Source organism: Sciurus carolinensis, chromosome 6 (assembly GCF_902686445.1).
Source record: "Sciurus carolinensis chromosome 6, mSciCar1.2, whole genome shotgun sequence".
Lineage (NCBI taxonomy): Eukaryota > Metazoa > Chordata > Mammalia > Rodentia > Sciuridae > Sciurus > Sciurus carolinensis.
In genome coordinates, this window is record NC_062218.1 from 49432273 (window position 1) to 49448989 (window position 16717).

Here is a 16717-nt window from a genome sequence, read left to right on the forward strand (position 1 = left end):
CATCTTGCCAAGTTGCCTTCTAAAACAAAAATATCAACATATATCATAAGATTGAAACAAGACTAAGAATCTCATAAGAGTATTCAAAATGTCCAGGATGCAATGCAAAATTACTTTGCATATGAAGAACCATAAAAATTTAAACTTACATGGGAAAAGACCATTTTAATAAGACAAAGGAAATGATATGATCTTTGGAATTATCTCCTTCAAGGCAATCACAATAAAATGTACGCATGAGACTGTAAACACACTTGAAATTAATGTTAAAATAAAAAGTGTCAGCAAAGAAACAGAATATACAAGAACCAAATGGAAATCTTAAAACTTCTCAATATAAAATTATTTCAATTTAATGGACTCAATCGTAGATTGAAGTTGACAGAGGAAAGAGTCAGTGAAGACGGATTGACTGAAATGACACTATCTACCAACGCAGGGGGAAATGACTGGGGGAGGATGGAGAAGAACAGAACCTCTGGAACCAAAGGAACAATTTTAAAAGGACTAATGTGTATGTCATTGGAGTTCCAAAAACAAGAGAAAATGTAGTGAGAAAAAAAAAAAAAAAAAAGGACAAAATGGCTGAAAATGTCACAACTTGCCAGAGAAAAATCTATAAATTCAAGAAACACAATAAATCCTATGATAAACCCAAAGAAATCCATACCCAGACACATTATAATCAGACTGCTAAAAACTGAAGAAGAGGTCTTCAATGCAATCAGAGAAAAATTACAAATTATCTTTAGAAAAAAGTGATTTGAATGACTGCAGATTTCTTTTCGGAAACCATGAAGCTACTAGATCTACTCTATAAAAGATTAACAACAATCTTCAGATAGAAAAGAAACAGTATAAAAGAAGGAAACCTGGGACATCAGAAATGAAGGTACAACAGAAATGGTAAATTCTAGGTAAACAAACTATTCTTTTTCTTATAATGTTAGATAATTGAAACAAAAATTATTATATTGTCTGATGGGATTTATTATATCTAAATGTAATGTATAAGACAACACACAGGTGGCAGAATAAGGGTAACAAAGTTTCTATATGCCAAATAAAGCAGTGAAATGATAAGACAATGAAAAGTATGTATTTAATAATTCCTAGAGCACCCATAAAACTTTTTCATATATATGAAAAAATATAGTCAAAATCACAAGATAAATTAAAATAAAATACTAAATAATGTTCAAACAACCCCCCAAAAAGGCAGGGGCAGGGGGAAGGATGTAGAGCAACTGGTACTCTCATGCCTGCCCGTGAAAATATGTTTTTAGAAAACTTTTAACTTTCTCAAAAACTGAGATATATTCTTAATATTCCACTACTAGGTATTAGCCCATGAAAAATAAAAGTATATGTCAATACAAAGACTGGTACAAGAATTCTTTAGCAGCTTTAAAATGTAACAGTGAAAACCTGGAAACAACTCAAGTGTCCATCAACAAGCGAATGGAGAAAACAAATTGTGGTATAACCACACAGTAGAATGCTTGATAGCAATAAAAAGGAATTGATAAATGCAACAACATGGAGAAATTTCAAAGTAATTATACTGAGTGAAAGAGGCCAGCCAAAAATTGTTCTATTTATTTAACATTCTGAATATCCAAATTAATGTACAGTGACCTAAAGCAGATCAGAGGTTTCTGGAATAAGAAGAGGATCAAGCTGAGGAAAGAGGAAGAATTACAAAGCATCACAACAAAATTTTTAGGTTTAAGGACTTTTGTTTTCTCTATCTCTGTTCCCCCTGCCCCCAAAGTACTAAGGATTGAACCCAGGGGGGCTCTACCAGTGAACTACAACCCTAGACCTTTTTATTTTTTAAGTTGCCTAGGATGGCCTTGTACTTGTGATCCTCTTGACAGCCTTCTGAGTCACTGGGATTACAGATAATTGTAACTGTGCACAACATGTTTATTCTCTTGATTATGGTGCTGACTTCAAAAGAAAATAATGTATCAAAACTCCTACTGTATACTATAATCATATCAATTTGTACAAGCGTATGTCAATTATTCCTCAATAAAGTTGTAAATATTTCTAAAGGGTGCTAATTGTGAACATTGCATATCAGTGGTCATGGTTTGCCCTTAACCACTGAGGAGGAAGAACAGTTGACAACTTCTTTGAATAAAAGAGGATCACACAGTTGATTAGTTAAGCAAAAACATCACTTAATGGGGAGTATTTAAAATAAAATAACCTTAAGCACTATATTTTAACTGAAATATACAAGCAGTCTTCACTTTGCACAGTCTGATGTATATTAATTTCAGTTATCATGGTTTAATTTAATACTACTAGATCCCCATCAACATAGTTCAAATTTCAGTCATCACAGTATCTTAAATGTGAAAAATAGCATGAGACACAAAATTTACTACTAGAGTTTCATTCCACAAACAAATAACATGTGGATCATAATTAGTGACCGATATGACTTCTTTCAAAGTCATAGATGACTGGTCATTTGTACATGTGTTACTCAGTATACATACAGACTCCTAGATCTGTTATTTCTTTGCCCCTAAGATAAACCTACATAAAATTTTATGAAAACTAATAAGTAAAAGATGGAATTGGCCAACAAAATAAAAGTGCACCAAAGAAACAAAAAGTGTAATGCTGAAGTGAAACTCAAATTTAACGTAAGTGGAAATAAAAAAAGAACAGCTGGCTACGGAATTGTTGACCCTGCTGCCACTTAAGAAACTCTATGCAGAATGAGGAAATCAAGTGAATTTACAGATATAAATAAGGGAAAGTGGCTGTGATAAAAGGCTGACGTTCCAAAGGAAGTGATGAGTAGGAAACAAAAACAAAAACAAAACCTTGCATTAAAGGAACGCTCAAAGCTGTTTCATGATGAAGATGTAGAAGATAAAACACTGGAATCTGATCCAAACTTAGAAAAGAGCAGGACAACTAACCAATGCATAGAGAAAGATCCTCACCTCATATGTTTAAGTTATAAAATGAGAAAGGTAAGACTATTAGTCCAAAAAAAAAAAAGAAGAAGAGAATGAGAGAGAGTAAGGCAAGCAATATTCAAACTCAATACATATTTTTTAATAAGTAACTCAATATATATTTTCTTTAACAAAGAAATAACTTTGGTTCTGTTTTACATTACACTGTTTTACATTACAATATGCTAAATAAGTATTAGCTTTACTACTGTTCATTTTCTTACATATTTGTAACTGTAAGTGTAATAAGTTTTTCAGTATTTTGACAAAAAGATTAAAGATCACAAAAAATTGCAATTTTTCCCACTGATCATTAAGATCCTTTTGTATAGGTCAGGTTATGCAGCCAGACTTTTACTACTGTGCAAAGAAGAACACTACCTGAATATATGTCAACTGTTTGAAGTAGAATTAAATGTGCTGAGTGAAGTATGATATCTCTTTTTTCAAATATACCCATATTATACATATTCCATGATTTTCAGGTTTGGTTAAAATTTATTTAATTTTAGTTGAGTGAAAATCTAAGGCACATGCAAAGAAGTGAATGTGGAATCTTTCTGAAGCAATGATTCTAATCCTGGCTATACATTAGAATAATCTAGGTAGCTTTAAAAATTTCTGCTATCTTAGGACAACTTAAGTCGAATCTCTGGGGGTGGAACTCTGGCATAAATATGCTTTCCAACCACCTGAGGTGATCCCAATATTCTGACAAAGTTTTATCCGCCCCCATCATTTGTAAGACATCATCGGTTACTGAATAGCATTGTTTTAAGCCTTTTGTTTGGAATGAGTATTTCATAAGTGGTTCATTTAGTTTTTTTTAAAGAATAATCACTCTCTTTTTGCATTAATACTTCACCAGCTCATGTTAGAATGAAATAATAAGAATAATGAATAAACTGACATTAATGGGTTAAGGACAAACACTGAGTTTTGGTAAGTAGGCAAAGCAGTTGGTAGAAGAAACGTGAATGGGATCATCAGGGTACAGGTTTTCAGGCAGAAATGGTTAAATTACACTTTGGGAATCATATACTCAGAGAAATGAAACCCATTTACAGATGGATTACTAGTTAAAAGATTTCTCAGTGTTTTGAGCTTTTAGTTCTTTTAATGAAATAAGAGGTTTAGGTCACAGAATTATGAAAAGATTTATGCTTAGTTGCTTCCTTAAACCAAGAACTTTTTAGGATTAAAAGACTGACAAACTCAGCTTTTCAGTGGCTCACATATTTAAATTGTTTCTGACATTATAATATCTCTAAACATATTAAATTTATAGGAAAAAAGGTGTAATTTTTTTTAAGAGTAAAGCTATTTTCACTGAAATTAAAGATGAGGCTACAGCCAAGTTCACTCACTTACAATGTTTACTTCACTGATCATAATAGAAGAACTGCAGAACTACTTGGTATAAACAAATTGCTTTATTAGAGGAGACTGAGAGGTTTTAGTATAGATTTGGCTTGCCTTCTTCCACTCACTGAAATAAAAACCTCTGGATATTTCTATGTGCTGTAACCCATTAGAGTAGATGACTGAGTTGAAAAAAATATTACTGTCATCTCTGCACTAATTGGGGTTAGGGAGAAGAATCAACAGAGAATATAACTTTAATCATGTTTAGAGCTAACCAAAATGTGGCTTAAAGAAAACAACAACAAAAAAGACTGAACATTAACTTATTGAGATAAAATTACATTCAATATTTTGAAACATTTACTATGCTAAACATGTAACACTAAAATTTAAAGATTATATAACATTTTAGTACATAAAACATCATGGAATTGTTTGCTGAAAACAGCTAAATAATAACTTATTATTATCTATTAAAATAATTTATTATCTGTTTCTGACTTATGGTAGAAAGCCTAGAAAATGACTTCCAAAATCTCTAATTCTTTGTATTCATAACCTTAGAAAATTTTCTCTCCGTGAATGTGAGCAAGACCTAGTGACTCACTGCTGATGACTGGAACATGATAAAAGTAATGAGATGTCACTTCTGAGATTAGGTTATAAAAACAGTTTGGATTCCTCCTTGCTTTCTTGTTTGCTTCGATAGGAGCTAGCTATCATACTGTGATGTGCCCTATGGGGAGACCCATGTGCCAAGGAATTGAGGAAGGCCTCCAGGCCAAAGCCAGTGAAGAACTAAATCCTGTCTACAACTACTTAAGTGAGCTTGGAAACAGATCTTCACCCAGTCCAGTCTTGAGATGATTATAGTCACATTCAATATTTTGACTGTAGTCTTGTAAGAGACATTGAGCCAGAGAGAGAACCCAGTTAAGACACATTAAGGTTCTTGACATCTTTAGCCTGTGAGATAACAAATCTTTCAGTTATTTTAAGCTTCTAAGTTTGGGATACTTTGTTACTCAGGTATTGATAACAACTGCATAGCTGAGTTCTTCCTTTGGAATATTAGACTGAATCATACCCATTAGTTTGTCAATAAGCATTTTAACTTTTTCACTATTAATTTAAATTCCTTGAGAAAGTCATTAACATTATCAGTACCCATTTGCTTTATTCTCTTATTTTTATTCCCACCATTCCTCTGAAACTACTTTCCCCAAGGTCATTAGTATTTAATATAACGTGTGCTTTTAATTCCTCATATTTCTTGAGTGTATGTCACTTACAAAATACTTTAATACAACTTCACTAGGAATAAATTGCATGAAAAAAAGTAAAGCTGAGTAATATGAAAGAAAACTACTGAGTGCAAAGAGGGCAGGTAGTATGAAGCAGATATGATGGTTCCTTCCTTAAATGCTGCATCCTGTCAGTATGTATGATATTTCAGTTCCTCAGTTTTAACTCTACCCCTGTGGTTACTTCTTGTAAGTTCATCAACATTCTCTTCTTCTGTCCAGTCTTTTTATATCCTGGGGCTGGGGATCAAACCCCCAGCTTTGCTAATGGGAGGCAAGCACTCTTCCACTGAGTTACTTCCCTGCCCCTTCTATCTAACCTTAAATGCTTATGTTTCTCAGATTTTTCCCATTTGTAGAGATCAGTGATTTGAATCATGGTCTTTCTGACTCTAGTGGCTGCGTTTGTGCTGGGAACTGCCTGTGCAAAAGTGCAGGTCGAGATGACCCAGTTGCTATGGTGATGATGGCCAGAGGAAACTGCAGAGGCTCAGAGTTATCAGTGGGGACCTTGGGCTCAGGTACTAGCTCCCAAGGATAGAAAATTCCAAGCAAAACAAGCTGAACCTAATGTAGGGCTAGTCCTGCGTTCTTCAGATTGCCTGCTTTGCTGAAACTTTCCCACAAATAATCTTTTGATGAAACCTATATAATAAATGTGCTAAGCTAGCTCTGGGTCAGTCAAACTCCATCGGAGTTAGACTACCCACCTGGTCCAACCTTTTTCTATATGTGTCTGTTTGTCTTTTCTTCATCTCCCATTGTCCTCATCTGGTTTCTGAATTAATGGCTACGCCCGAGAGCAGACTTATTAATAGTGCCTGGCTGATCTTCTCTGTTTGTGACTCCCTGTCCTTATGTCAAAGAAATCTAAATTTTTCTTGAGCATATAACTCAAATATGCAACTGCGTCCTTCACTTTCCGAGTAAATATATTCAGAGGTTCTTCAACATCATATGGGTAAAACTTGCTTCCCCTTTGTAACATCTTATTTCAGAGAATGTCACCAACATTCAACTTCCTACACAAGGAATATATCTGGGAATCATTATTGACTCCCCTTTTCATCATTCACCTATTCACTCATTATCCAAGGCTGTTTATATTTCTTGGACATTTTTCAAACTTCTTCATTCTCTTCATCCCACTTGCCTCCTCCCTGCCCCCGGTTTCCATCAATTTTTTTTTCTGAACAAGGGCAACATTCGCCTAACTTGGCTCCTACTTTTGCTTTCAATTTCAACCCATTCTTCAAGCAGAAGTCAAAACCGAATAGCTGTAACCTTACTCTGATCTTCATAATTTTACGCAAGCACACAAGGCTCTTCCTCATCTAGCTTCTGCCAACTTTTCCAAGTCCATCTCTTGTCAGTGGCCCCAGACTTCGTCTCTAGGATTCTGCCATTGAGCCAAAGTCTGACTGGCCCGTTAGAGGAAAAGGTAAGATTTTCTTTACCTCCGTGTGGACTCCGCTCTCCGGAAGCGCACAGGGTCTTCCAAACCCGCTTGTCGCGCGGACAAAAAGCCCAGCATCGCGTTTCCTCACACCAGCTTGCACACTGGACGCCGCCATGACAGGGCTTGGAGGCGGAGCTGCAACAGCAGAGCTTCCCATTGGCCAAACTGTGATACCATCTGACCAATGGTGAATGCCGTTACTCGGAGGGCTCGCGGACGGAGACTGGCGGGCCTCCTCCAGCGCAGTGGGCGGGGTCGGCGGCTGGAGCGTCTGTCCCAGCGCCTGGGCAGATCCGCTTGGGTTCACTCCGGGAGCTGAGTGGCCGGCATGGGTTGGTCTCAAGGCTTGTTTCGCGCCTTGTGGAGAGCGTTGTCAAAGGAGGCGAAGGAGCATGTGGGCACCGACCCGTTCGGAAACAAGTACTACTATATCCCGGAGTACAAGAACTGGAGAGGTGAGCTGAGAGAGAGGAGAACAACGTTTGCTTGGTCAGTGAATAAGGGAAAAGTGAGAGCGCCTTGTCAACTGCCGGGGTACACAAGGTGTCACCGAGGGTATATCCCGAGTTGGTCCGCCCCGCCCTCCCCTCCACTCGGGTGTCGAAGCCTCGCGGCGTCTGGCCCTGCGGTGTTCGCCGCAGCCTGGCCTTGCGAGTCCGCCGTCTCTGCGCCGCAGCGCCTCCCGGGCGTCCCGCGCGAGCACCTCGCACGCTCTTGAACCCGCGCGGAGGGCTTAGTCCTGGCTTAGTCCGGACCCGTCCGCCCGGATCTTTTGCGAGAAAAGCAGGGGAGTGGCTTTTCGTGCGCCTGTGCCTGGCTTGCCACCAGGGCCGAGTGGTGCGTAATTGAAGAGGTGTATCCTCAGCTCCACTTTCTCACCGTTTGACTTTCTCAGTGGCACCTTGGCTTTGGCCCTGGCCCCGGGGTCACTTTCTTCACAACCCAAATCTGTCAGAAGTAGGTCCGTGTACACTGTTGTCTTCGAATCCTTCAGGGCCACCTGTTCTCTTTCCCAGAAAATTGCGTCCTAAGACCTCAGTTTTAGAAGCCTGGCTCTAATTGTGGTGTTTCTGTGCAGGACTCGTGCCAAGTAGTGGAGCAAGTGATTTGGGGTGTTAGGAGGCGTTCCTATGCATTGAAATCACACTTTATAGCAGCCCTCATAACCTCTTCTGTGTTGTCCTATCACCGCGATGCTGCAGATCTCAGGTTTTGGGCGAAAGAAGTTGGGTTAGAATCTCCGCTCTGATGCCTAATAATTTAGGGATCACAGGCAAAGTAATTGTCCACTCCACGTCTCAGTGTTCTTACTTAAAAGTTAAAGATAATAGTAATAACATTAATATTGAAAAGCACAAAGACCTTTTCAAAATTGTTTTATTTATTTCCTGCACACATTAATTGTATTTTATGATTTTTTTTCACAAACATTTGTTTTGCCTAGGCTTCTTCTGTAACTTATTTTAATATCTTAGACTTGTTTTCCTAATGAGCTTTTAAACTGTCAGGGCAAAGAATATGCTGCTTTCGGCTTCCTGTCATTAATCTGATTTCTGATACTATAGTTTGCATTTTCTAGAATTTTATGGAAATGGAAATATATACCATGTTTCCCCCCCCCTCTCGGTTTTTTACTCAGCATAATGATTTTGAGATTCATCCACGTGTTTGTATTTACCAAAAATTTATCCCTTTTAATTGCTAATATTCCATGGTATGGATATGCCTTAATTTGTTCATCCATTCACCTCTTCACAGATATTTGAATTGTTTCCTGTTTGGGACTATTACAAATAAATTATGAACATCCATAAATGTCTTTTTATAGACAAATGCTTTTATTTCTCTTGATTACATATCTTGAAGTGGAATGGCAGATAAACTTATAGGTATATGTTTTACTTTTTAAGAAATTGCCAGAGCGATGGTACCATTTTGCATTGCAACCAGAATGTATGAGAGTTGCAATGTTCCCCATTAACCTTGGGTATGGTCACTAATTTTAGTCATTCTAGTTGGTACATAGTAGTATCTCATTTATTCTCTACTGTTCTTTTGCTATTTTTTAATTTTTATTTTCAGATGAAACAGTAAAATAGACTTTTTAAATTGGTGTGCAGTTCTATACTTTTTAACACATATACAAGATTCATGTAAGGGGATCACAGCATACAGAACAACTCTCTTGCCCTCAGTAACTCCCTCATGCTAACCTTGCCTTACAATTTTTCCCCATTCCTAACTGTGGCAACCACCACTTTGTTCTTTGTCATTTAGCTTTTGTCTTTTTGAAAATGTTGCACACATCGCATCATAACCATAAGTAACTTTTTGAAACTGGTTTCTTCCACTAAGTGTAATGCCTTGAGATTCATTGCATGTATTAGTAGTTTGTTCCTTTTTATGCTGACTAGAGTTCCTTTTTATGGATGTACTGCAGTTTGTACATTTACCCATTGAAAGACATTTGGCTTGTTTCTAGTTTTGGGTACTTAAGAGTAGTACTGCAAGAAACATTCACATGTTGGTTTTATACAAACATAAGTTTTCATTTCCTATGAGTACATACCCAGGAGTGTGAATGCTGGATCATAGCAACTTCAGCCTGCTCTGTAAAATCTGAATAACAATATTTACCTAGCATCACAAGATATTTTTGCTACTCAAGAGAAACAAACAGGATAATGCAGCATTAAGATAATTAAATTTAATGTCAAAATCCATTTGAGTTAAATTTGGGAAGTTGTTTACTTGGTGGTTGATTTCTTTTTCCTATGATGTGTAGTTGTTAGTGTAGAGATTACGCAAATATTTTGTTATATTTATTGTGAAGTGTATTATATTGTGTGGTTACTATAAATGTGCTTTTAAAAGTTAATATTCAGTTCCTTATTACTTGTACGTAGAAATACAATTAATTTTTTTAATGTTAGTTAGCCATACCACAGCCTACTTTACTGTATTGCTTAGCTCTTTGCAGATTTGGGCATTATGTCAACTGCTGATAGAGACAGTTCTGGTTTTTTTCCTTTCCAACTTGTTTGCCTTTTATTTCCTTTCCCTTCCTGGTTGCACTGGATTAGACCTTCAGTATAATATTGAATAGAAGTGTTACGAATAAATATTTTTGCCTTATTTCCTATGTTAAAAGGAAAGCATTTAAAAAAATTATTAAGTATAAAGTTACTTCTAATTTTTTCAGATGCCCATCCTAAGGTTAACAAAGTTTCTTACAAATATTTGTAGTTTGCTGAGAGGCTTTTTTTTTTTTTTTTTTTTTGGTGAATGAAGCTTGAGATTCATCAAATGCTTGTTTGCTTTTTTTGTATCTATTAAGATAATTCTATGGTGAATTATATTGACTTTTAAAATTAATAGACTTTATTTTTTTAGATCAGTTTCAAAAAACTGAGTGAAAAATACTCAGATACTCCCTTTCCTTCTCTTCAGCAATTTCTCCCAGTATGGATATCCTGCATTAGTATTTGCTCTCTCTTCCCTCCCTCCTTTTCACTTAACTCCCTAGTGACCACTGATCTTTTCACTGTTTCTCTCTCTGGTTTGCCTTTTCCAATATGTCATATAGTTCGAATCATACAGCACATAACCTTTTTAGGTTGGATTTGTTTCACTTAGTAATATGCATTTAGTAATATTTAGTAATGTTTTTCTCCATGTCTTTTTGTTGCATAATAGCTCATTTGTTTTTATTGCTGAATAATATTCAATTGTGTGGTGAAGCCATTGTTTGTGTATTAACTTGCTTATTGAAGGATATCTTGGTTGCTTCCAATTTGGGTCACTTATGAATAAAGCTATTATAAATAAGCGTGTGCAACTTTAATTTTTTTTTTTTGCCTGAACATAAGTTTTCAACTTATTTGACATTGTTGAATGCTTTGAATGTTACATTTGTGGAGTAAACTCCATTTGGTCATGATACATTATCATTTTTATCTTCTTGTTGCATTTGATATCCTGATATACACTATTGAGATATTTTGAGTTTTTTGTCCATGAGGATCTTGATCTCTAGTTTTCTTGTAATGTCTTTTTCTGGATTTATTATTGGGACTATGCTGGTCTCATAGAGTGAGTTGGATTGTGTTCCCTTCTCTTGAATTTTGTGGAAGAGTTTGGGAGAATTTGTATTGTTTCTTAATTGGCATAAATTGCCTGAAAAGCCATCAGATCTTAAAGTTTTCTTTGTTGAAAGCTTTTAGATTACACATTAAGTAATTTAACAGATATAAGACTTCTCAGGCTATCTATTTTGTCTTCTGTGAACTTTTGGTAGTTTGTGTCTTTCCAGAAGTTTGCCCTTTTTATCTAACATGTTGAGTTTATGGACTTCGAGTTATTCATAATAACTCATCTTTATTTTTTTGTTTAATGTTTGTAGAATTTGTAATGATATCCTTTCTTGCTTTCCTAACATTGATAAATTATGACTTCTCTTTTTCTTGGTCTTTCTGTTGCATGGTTTGTTAATTTTATTGAAGTTTTAAAAGGAATCAACTTGGGTTTCATTGATTTTTTTTTTTAACCTCTGTGTTTTTTCATTGGTTTAACTTTTCTTTTTGATTCCTTTCTTCTCTCATTTGGTTTTATTTGTTCTTATTTTTATAGTTTGTTAAGGTGAACACTGAGGTCATAATTTGAATTTTCTTCTTTTAAAAAATATGTTTTTGATCTTATAGATTTCCTGAAAGCACTTTTTGGGCTATATTTCACAAATTTTTTTTATCTTTTTTGAAAAATGTTTCATGCACTTAAAATCTCTTATAGCTAGCAAGGTGACCCATGCCTATAATCTCAGTGGCTTGGGAGACTGAGACAGGAGGATCACAAGTTCAAAGCCACCCTTACCAAAAGCAAGGCACTAAGCAACTCAGTGAGACCCTGTCTCTAAATAAAATACAAAATAAGACTAAGAATATGGCTCAGTGGCCAAGTGCCCCTGAGTCCACTCCATAGTAACCCTTCCCCAATCTTCTAATTTCTATTTTTATTTTCTCTTTAACTCATATGATATTTACGATTGGCTTGTTGGAGGATGCAATGGGGCATGCCTGTTATCCCAGCTACTAAAAGACTGAGGCAGGAGGATCACAAGTCCCAGGCCAGTCTCAGGGATTTAGTGAGACCCAGTCTCAAAATAAAAAGGACTGGGGATGTGCTCAGTGGTTAAGCACTCCTGTTCAATTCCTGGTATATAAATAAATAAATAAATAAGAAAGAAATTATAATTCACTCATTTTCATTGTTGTATACTGTTCTATAAATAAATATGCCACAATTTACTCATCCCTTCTACTGTTTACAAGGGATTTCTTCTTGATTTTTGCTGTTGCTAATAGTCCATTATAAATATTCTGGTCATGGAAAGACTTATATAAGAATGCTTATAGAACCCCTGTTAGTAAGTGCAAGGGAAAAGTTGTATCTGTACATGTTTAGGGCATTCTAAAAATGTGATTTTGGGTTCAAAGGATATCCATTCATCTTTGACTGTATTATAGTTCCAAATTGTTTTCCAGTGTTCTTACATCCCCTGAATTTATGTACTGTTGGTTGTGAGAAAATCAGGACTTTGTTGATGATGTAGAAGAAATTAATCCCTGGTATACTACTGCCTAGTATCTCTGAGTGCCTGGGTTCTTAATCAGTAAAGCCAGAAGCATAGACATGTTATGGTCCATAAATACTATTAGGCATTTCCTAAAGCATTTCACTTTAAATCAAGGCAAAATCTCTAGTTTGTTTTACAATAAATTCCTCCAAAATGAGTCATCTATTTCCTTGATATGAAAGGTGATTTTTAAGAAATCTTGAATTTTCTTTGCATTGCATAAATTGTTGAGCATTTAACACTATTGGCACAAAAGAATATTTAAGAATTCTTTTAGAATTACCCTTTATTTTTATTCATTTAATGTGGTATTAGTCATCAAAGAACTATATTTTTCACATGAGGTATTATTTGATAAGAGAAAAGATAGGTAACTCAAAATGAATCTGGTAAGTATTATCTGGTCATGAATTTAAGTTTGGAACTGTTGTTGACATTTTTACCTTTTTAAAAATTTATTGGTATTTCAAGATAAATAGATTGTGAATGTAGTATCAGTATTCTATAATAAAAAGCTGTTAATCAACATATTTTGTTGAATTTTATTCTGTGGTAGATTATGTTGTAAAAGATTCCTCAAATAAACTGACTTTAAAATGCTTTTGTTATTACACCCTTCTTATTTATATCTGAGTTTTATCTGTTGCATTGTGTTTATCTCGTTTCAAAAGGAAGCCCTCTTCTAAGATAACTTATATTTGTGTACTTGGGTCTGGCTAGGTCATGTTTGAACCTTATTTTCTCATTTTAATCTGTTCCTTTTGCACATAGATTAAATGTTTATACCCAGTTAAAACTTCTAGGCTAATTTTAATGGAAGAACTTTTTAAGTTGTTAATTTGCCAGTGGACTTAGTGATGTTCAAATTTAAGAGACAAAATGATTGGCTTAGAGCACTGTGCTGCACACCACACTTAGAAATGGTTGAAAATTTGGTGTCCAAATGGGGTAGTTCTTATGATGTAAATTCATAGAAATTATATCTCTCATTATTATCTGTTACTGTTGAGGAGATTTATCCCATAAAGAAAAGATTTGGAAAGAGCTTCAAGTATTTGAAAGATTGTTATGTAGAAAAGGATTAGACGCATCTTGCCTAACCCTTTAACCCAGAACATGAATCAGAGGGTTGATGATTAACTTTCTTTGAGAAACAACCTACAGCCTGTTAGAACTGTGCTTGAAAAGAGTAGGGTGCTGTATGTTTAATTCTAATTGGGAGAATTTAGGGAGATAAGTAGCTGGAAGCATTTGATCATCTCTTTGAGGGATATATAAGATTTCAGAAAAAGTGATAAAAGAGGACTCTGTTCATGATTAGGAAGGGGTAAGAATGCCAGAGATTGGAAGGTAGTTCCATGTGGATTGACTGTAGCGTAGAAGAACAAGAAAAAACTTTAATGTGGGAATAGAGATGGTCAGATTATCAAAGGCCTTGGATATTTTAAGCTTGAAGTTTGCACTTCATTCTGTAAATAGTAAATAGCCAGTGAAAGCTTTTCGATAAGGAAAAGCTTGTGACCTGGTTAGAGCTATTAGAAAAATGACTCTGGAAGTCCTGTGTAAGATAAACTAGAAGGGAGAGGAAGAGAGCTAAAATGTACTATTATATGCCAGCATTGCTATATTTACTATGATCCTTGAAAGAGATCCCATTAGACTGCAGTAATGGTATTGGAAAGAAAAAATAATAACATTAAGGGAAAAAGATAATAACATTAAAAATTAATTGAAGTACAGAGTTGTGGCTCAGTGGTAGAGCACTTGCCTAGCACACATAAAGTACTGCGTTTGATCCCCAGCACCACATTAAAAAAAAAAAAAACCTAAATGAACAAAATAAAGGTATTGCATCCATCTACAACTAAAAATATTTTTTAAGAAATTAATTGAATGTAGCCTCTTATGAGTTGCATCTAGTCTGTTACTTTTCATAATTCTCAGTTTCAGTTGGTGTGACATCCTACAAGCTGTTCACCTTAGTGAGAACTGGGACTTCCTGTGGGAGCACTGGTAACATTTCCAAATTACTTGGACTTAACCCTTACCATTTATGCCTTACTTTCAGCCCTGTTGCTCTAAACTTGGAGTTGCCTTGGACTTTTTGGAAAACCCAGATAGTTTCTTTGCATATTGGCCTACCTGCCCATGCTGATCCACAGGCCAGTCACCACTGTGGAATTTGTTTTTCATCTCATTCTGTACCATTCATTAATTTTCTCATGTGACAAATATTTATTGAGCACTAACTGTATACATGTGCTACGAATTTCAGACCTATTAGCCTTATTTTCAGGTCTTTTGATGGAACTTCTGTTTTCTTACATAGCTAAAACCTTTCCTATATAGTCTTTAATAAATTCAAATGATTTGAGGAAATTAAGGAGGTTAATATAAATCAATGGCTATTTTAATCAGAAGTTTGCATATTTGATTTGTAATATTAAGTAAGTATAAACACATTTTTCTTTCCATTTCATTCTCAACTTCCCATAACCTCTGGTTCTTTTAGTAATGCATGACTTAGTGGTAGTTACCATTTATTAAGTAATGATTATTTCATATCTTTACAACAACCATGTAACTAGGGATCATTATCCTTAATTTAAGCATGAGATGATAGTTCATATACATGTGCCTAGGTATAAAGTAGGTGCTGAAAAAACAGCTGTTCAATGAATCAAGATATTTATGGACCCAGAATTATAAAAATGCTAACAAAATAAAATGTTTAAAGACCACAGGAGATGATTAAGTATTTTTATAAAATTTTAAAACAGATAATTAAGTTCTACTTTGATAAATGAGCCAAAATTTTCTTCAAGGATTAAAACGTTTCTATTAAAAAGAAGAGTATCTTTCCGTGGTATCATCAGTCTTCTAAGTGGTTCAGGTTTGGACTTGCCTTAGTCAAATATCCTTCTAAATTTAGTTTCATTAGCATCATCAAACTTGTGAATACACTTAGTGTTATTTGTCTTTCCAGGATGAATATATCATTATCTAATCATTCAAAACCTGTATCAACCACTGTTGTGTGTAATTGATTTGTTAGATGATGTCACCTCAACTTATTTGCATTTAGAATTTAAAATATACCTAAATTGTAATGAGTTATAGTTAATAGAAATAGTTACAATCAGAAAAAATCAGCAGGTCAGAATTATAAATCAGATGTTTTTGTTTTAGTAGATAATAGGAAGATAAAGATAGAGCTTTCTTGAATGTGGTAGCTGCTCTTTAACATTGGAAATAGTAAAGATATTTCAGTTTTTCCAGCAGATGGCAGCATTGTTCCAAAATTATAGCTTGGCAGTTTATTAAGTAATTTTTTTCTCTTTAAACTGAAGGAATAATCTTTTGTCTAAAATAATCAGATCTCATTTTTTTTTACTCCAAATAAACTCTGCATTACTATTTTGTAAATTAACTTTTATTACAAAGATTTTATTTAAAGTGACAATATATATTATCCTTGTAGTACAGTGATGTAAATGGCAACTATATTTTGAAGAATCGACCAACAAATTTAAAATCATATATATAATTTTTAACATTAATTAATATTCTGTCCTGAGTTTATTAGAGATCATATAATGTAATCATAACCATTGACATCATCAAATTGATAAAGCTTCTTAAAGGGTTTTATGATTTTAACCAAAACACTTCACTTACTTTGAAATATGTTGTTGAAAACAAAATAATTGTAGTTTTTATATAGGCCATTGTTTTAGGCCCATGCACTTTTCTGATCTTCATTTTTAAATTTTAATTTTTTATGTTTTCTTCAAGATTATTTCTCAGTTGCCTTCTGAATTCCCTCAGTTTATGTGTGTGATGTATTTAAATACTTGATTGTATTTTGGTGAAGGGGAGAAAAACATTATTTCCCCAGTAGTTCATGATTGCATTCCTATCTTATATCAACAGAACCACGTCTGTATCATACTGTCAACCAGAGGAAAAAAAG

At 34.7% G+C, this 16717-nt stretch overlaps 2 protein-coding genes across 5 annotated transcripts in view; one reads left to right on the plus strand and one right to left on the minus strand.

Annotated features, from left to right (window-relative positions):
• Ercc8 (ERCC excision repair 8, CSA ubiquitin ligase complex subunit) overlaps nucleotides 1-7242 on the minus strand; it is a 56229-nt gene extending 48987 nt beyond the window's left edge. For 2 of the 4 annotated variants that reach the window (XM_047555113.1, XM_047555112.1), the window contains exon 1: nucleotides 7111-7242. In XM_047555113.1, coding sequence (XP_047411069.1) covers nucleotides 7111-7187 — 77 coding nt within the window. In that variant the 5' untranslated portion in view covers nucleotides 7188-7242. The remainder of the gene's footprint in view (nucleotides 1-7110) is intronic. The other 2 variants (XM_047555114.1, XM_047555115.1) reach the window with 2 other exon arrangements.
• Nucleotides 7243-7366: 124 nt separating this feature from the next.
• Nucleotides 7367-16717, plus strand: part of Ndufaf2 (NADH:ubiquinone oxidoreductase complex assembly factor 2) — a 195002-nt gene continuing 185651 nt past the window's right edge. The window contains exon 1 of the mRNA XM_047555118.1: nucleotides 7367-7567. Within this exon, the coding sequence (XP_047411074.1) occupies nucleotides 7441-7567 (127 nt within the window). The 5' untranslated portion in view covers nucleotides 7367-7440. The remainder of the gene's footprint in view (nucleotides 7568-16717) is intronic.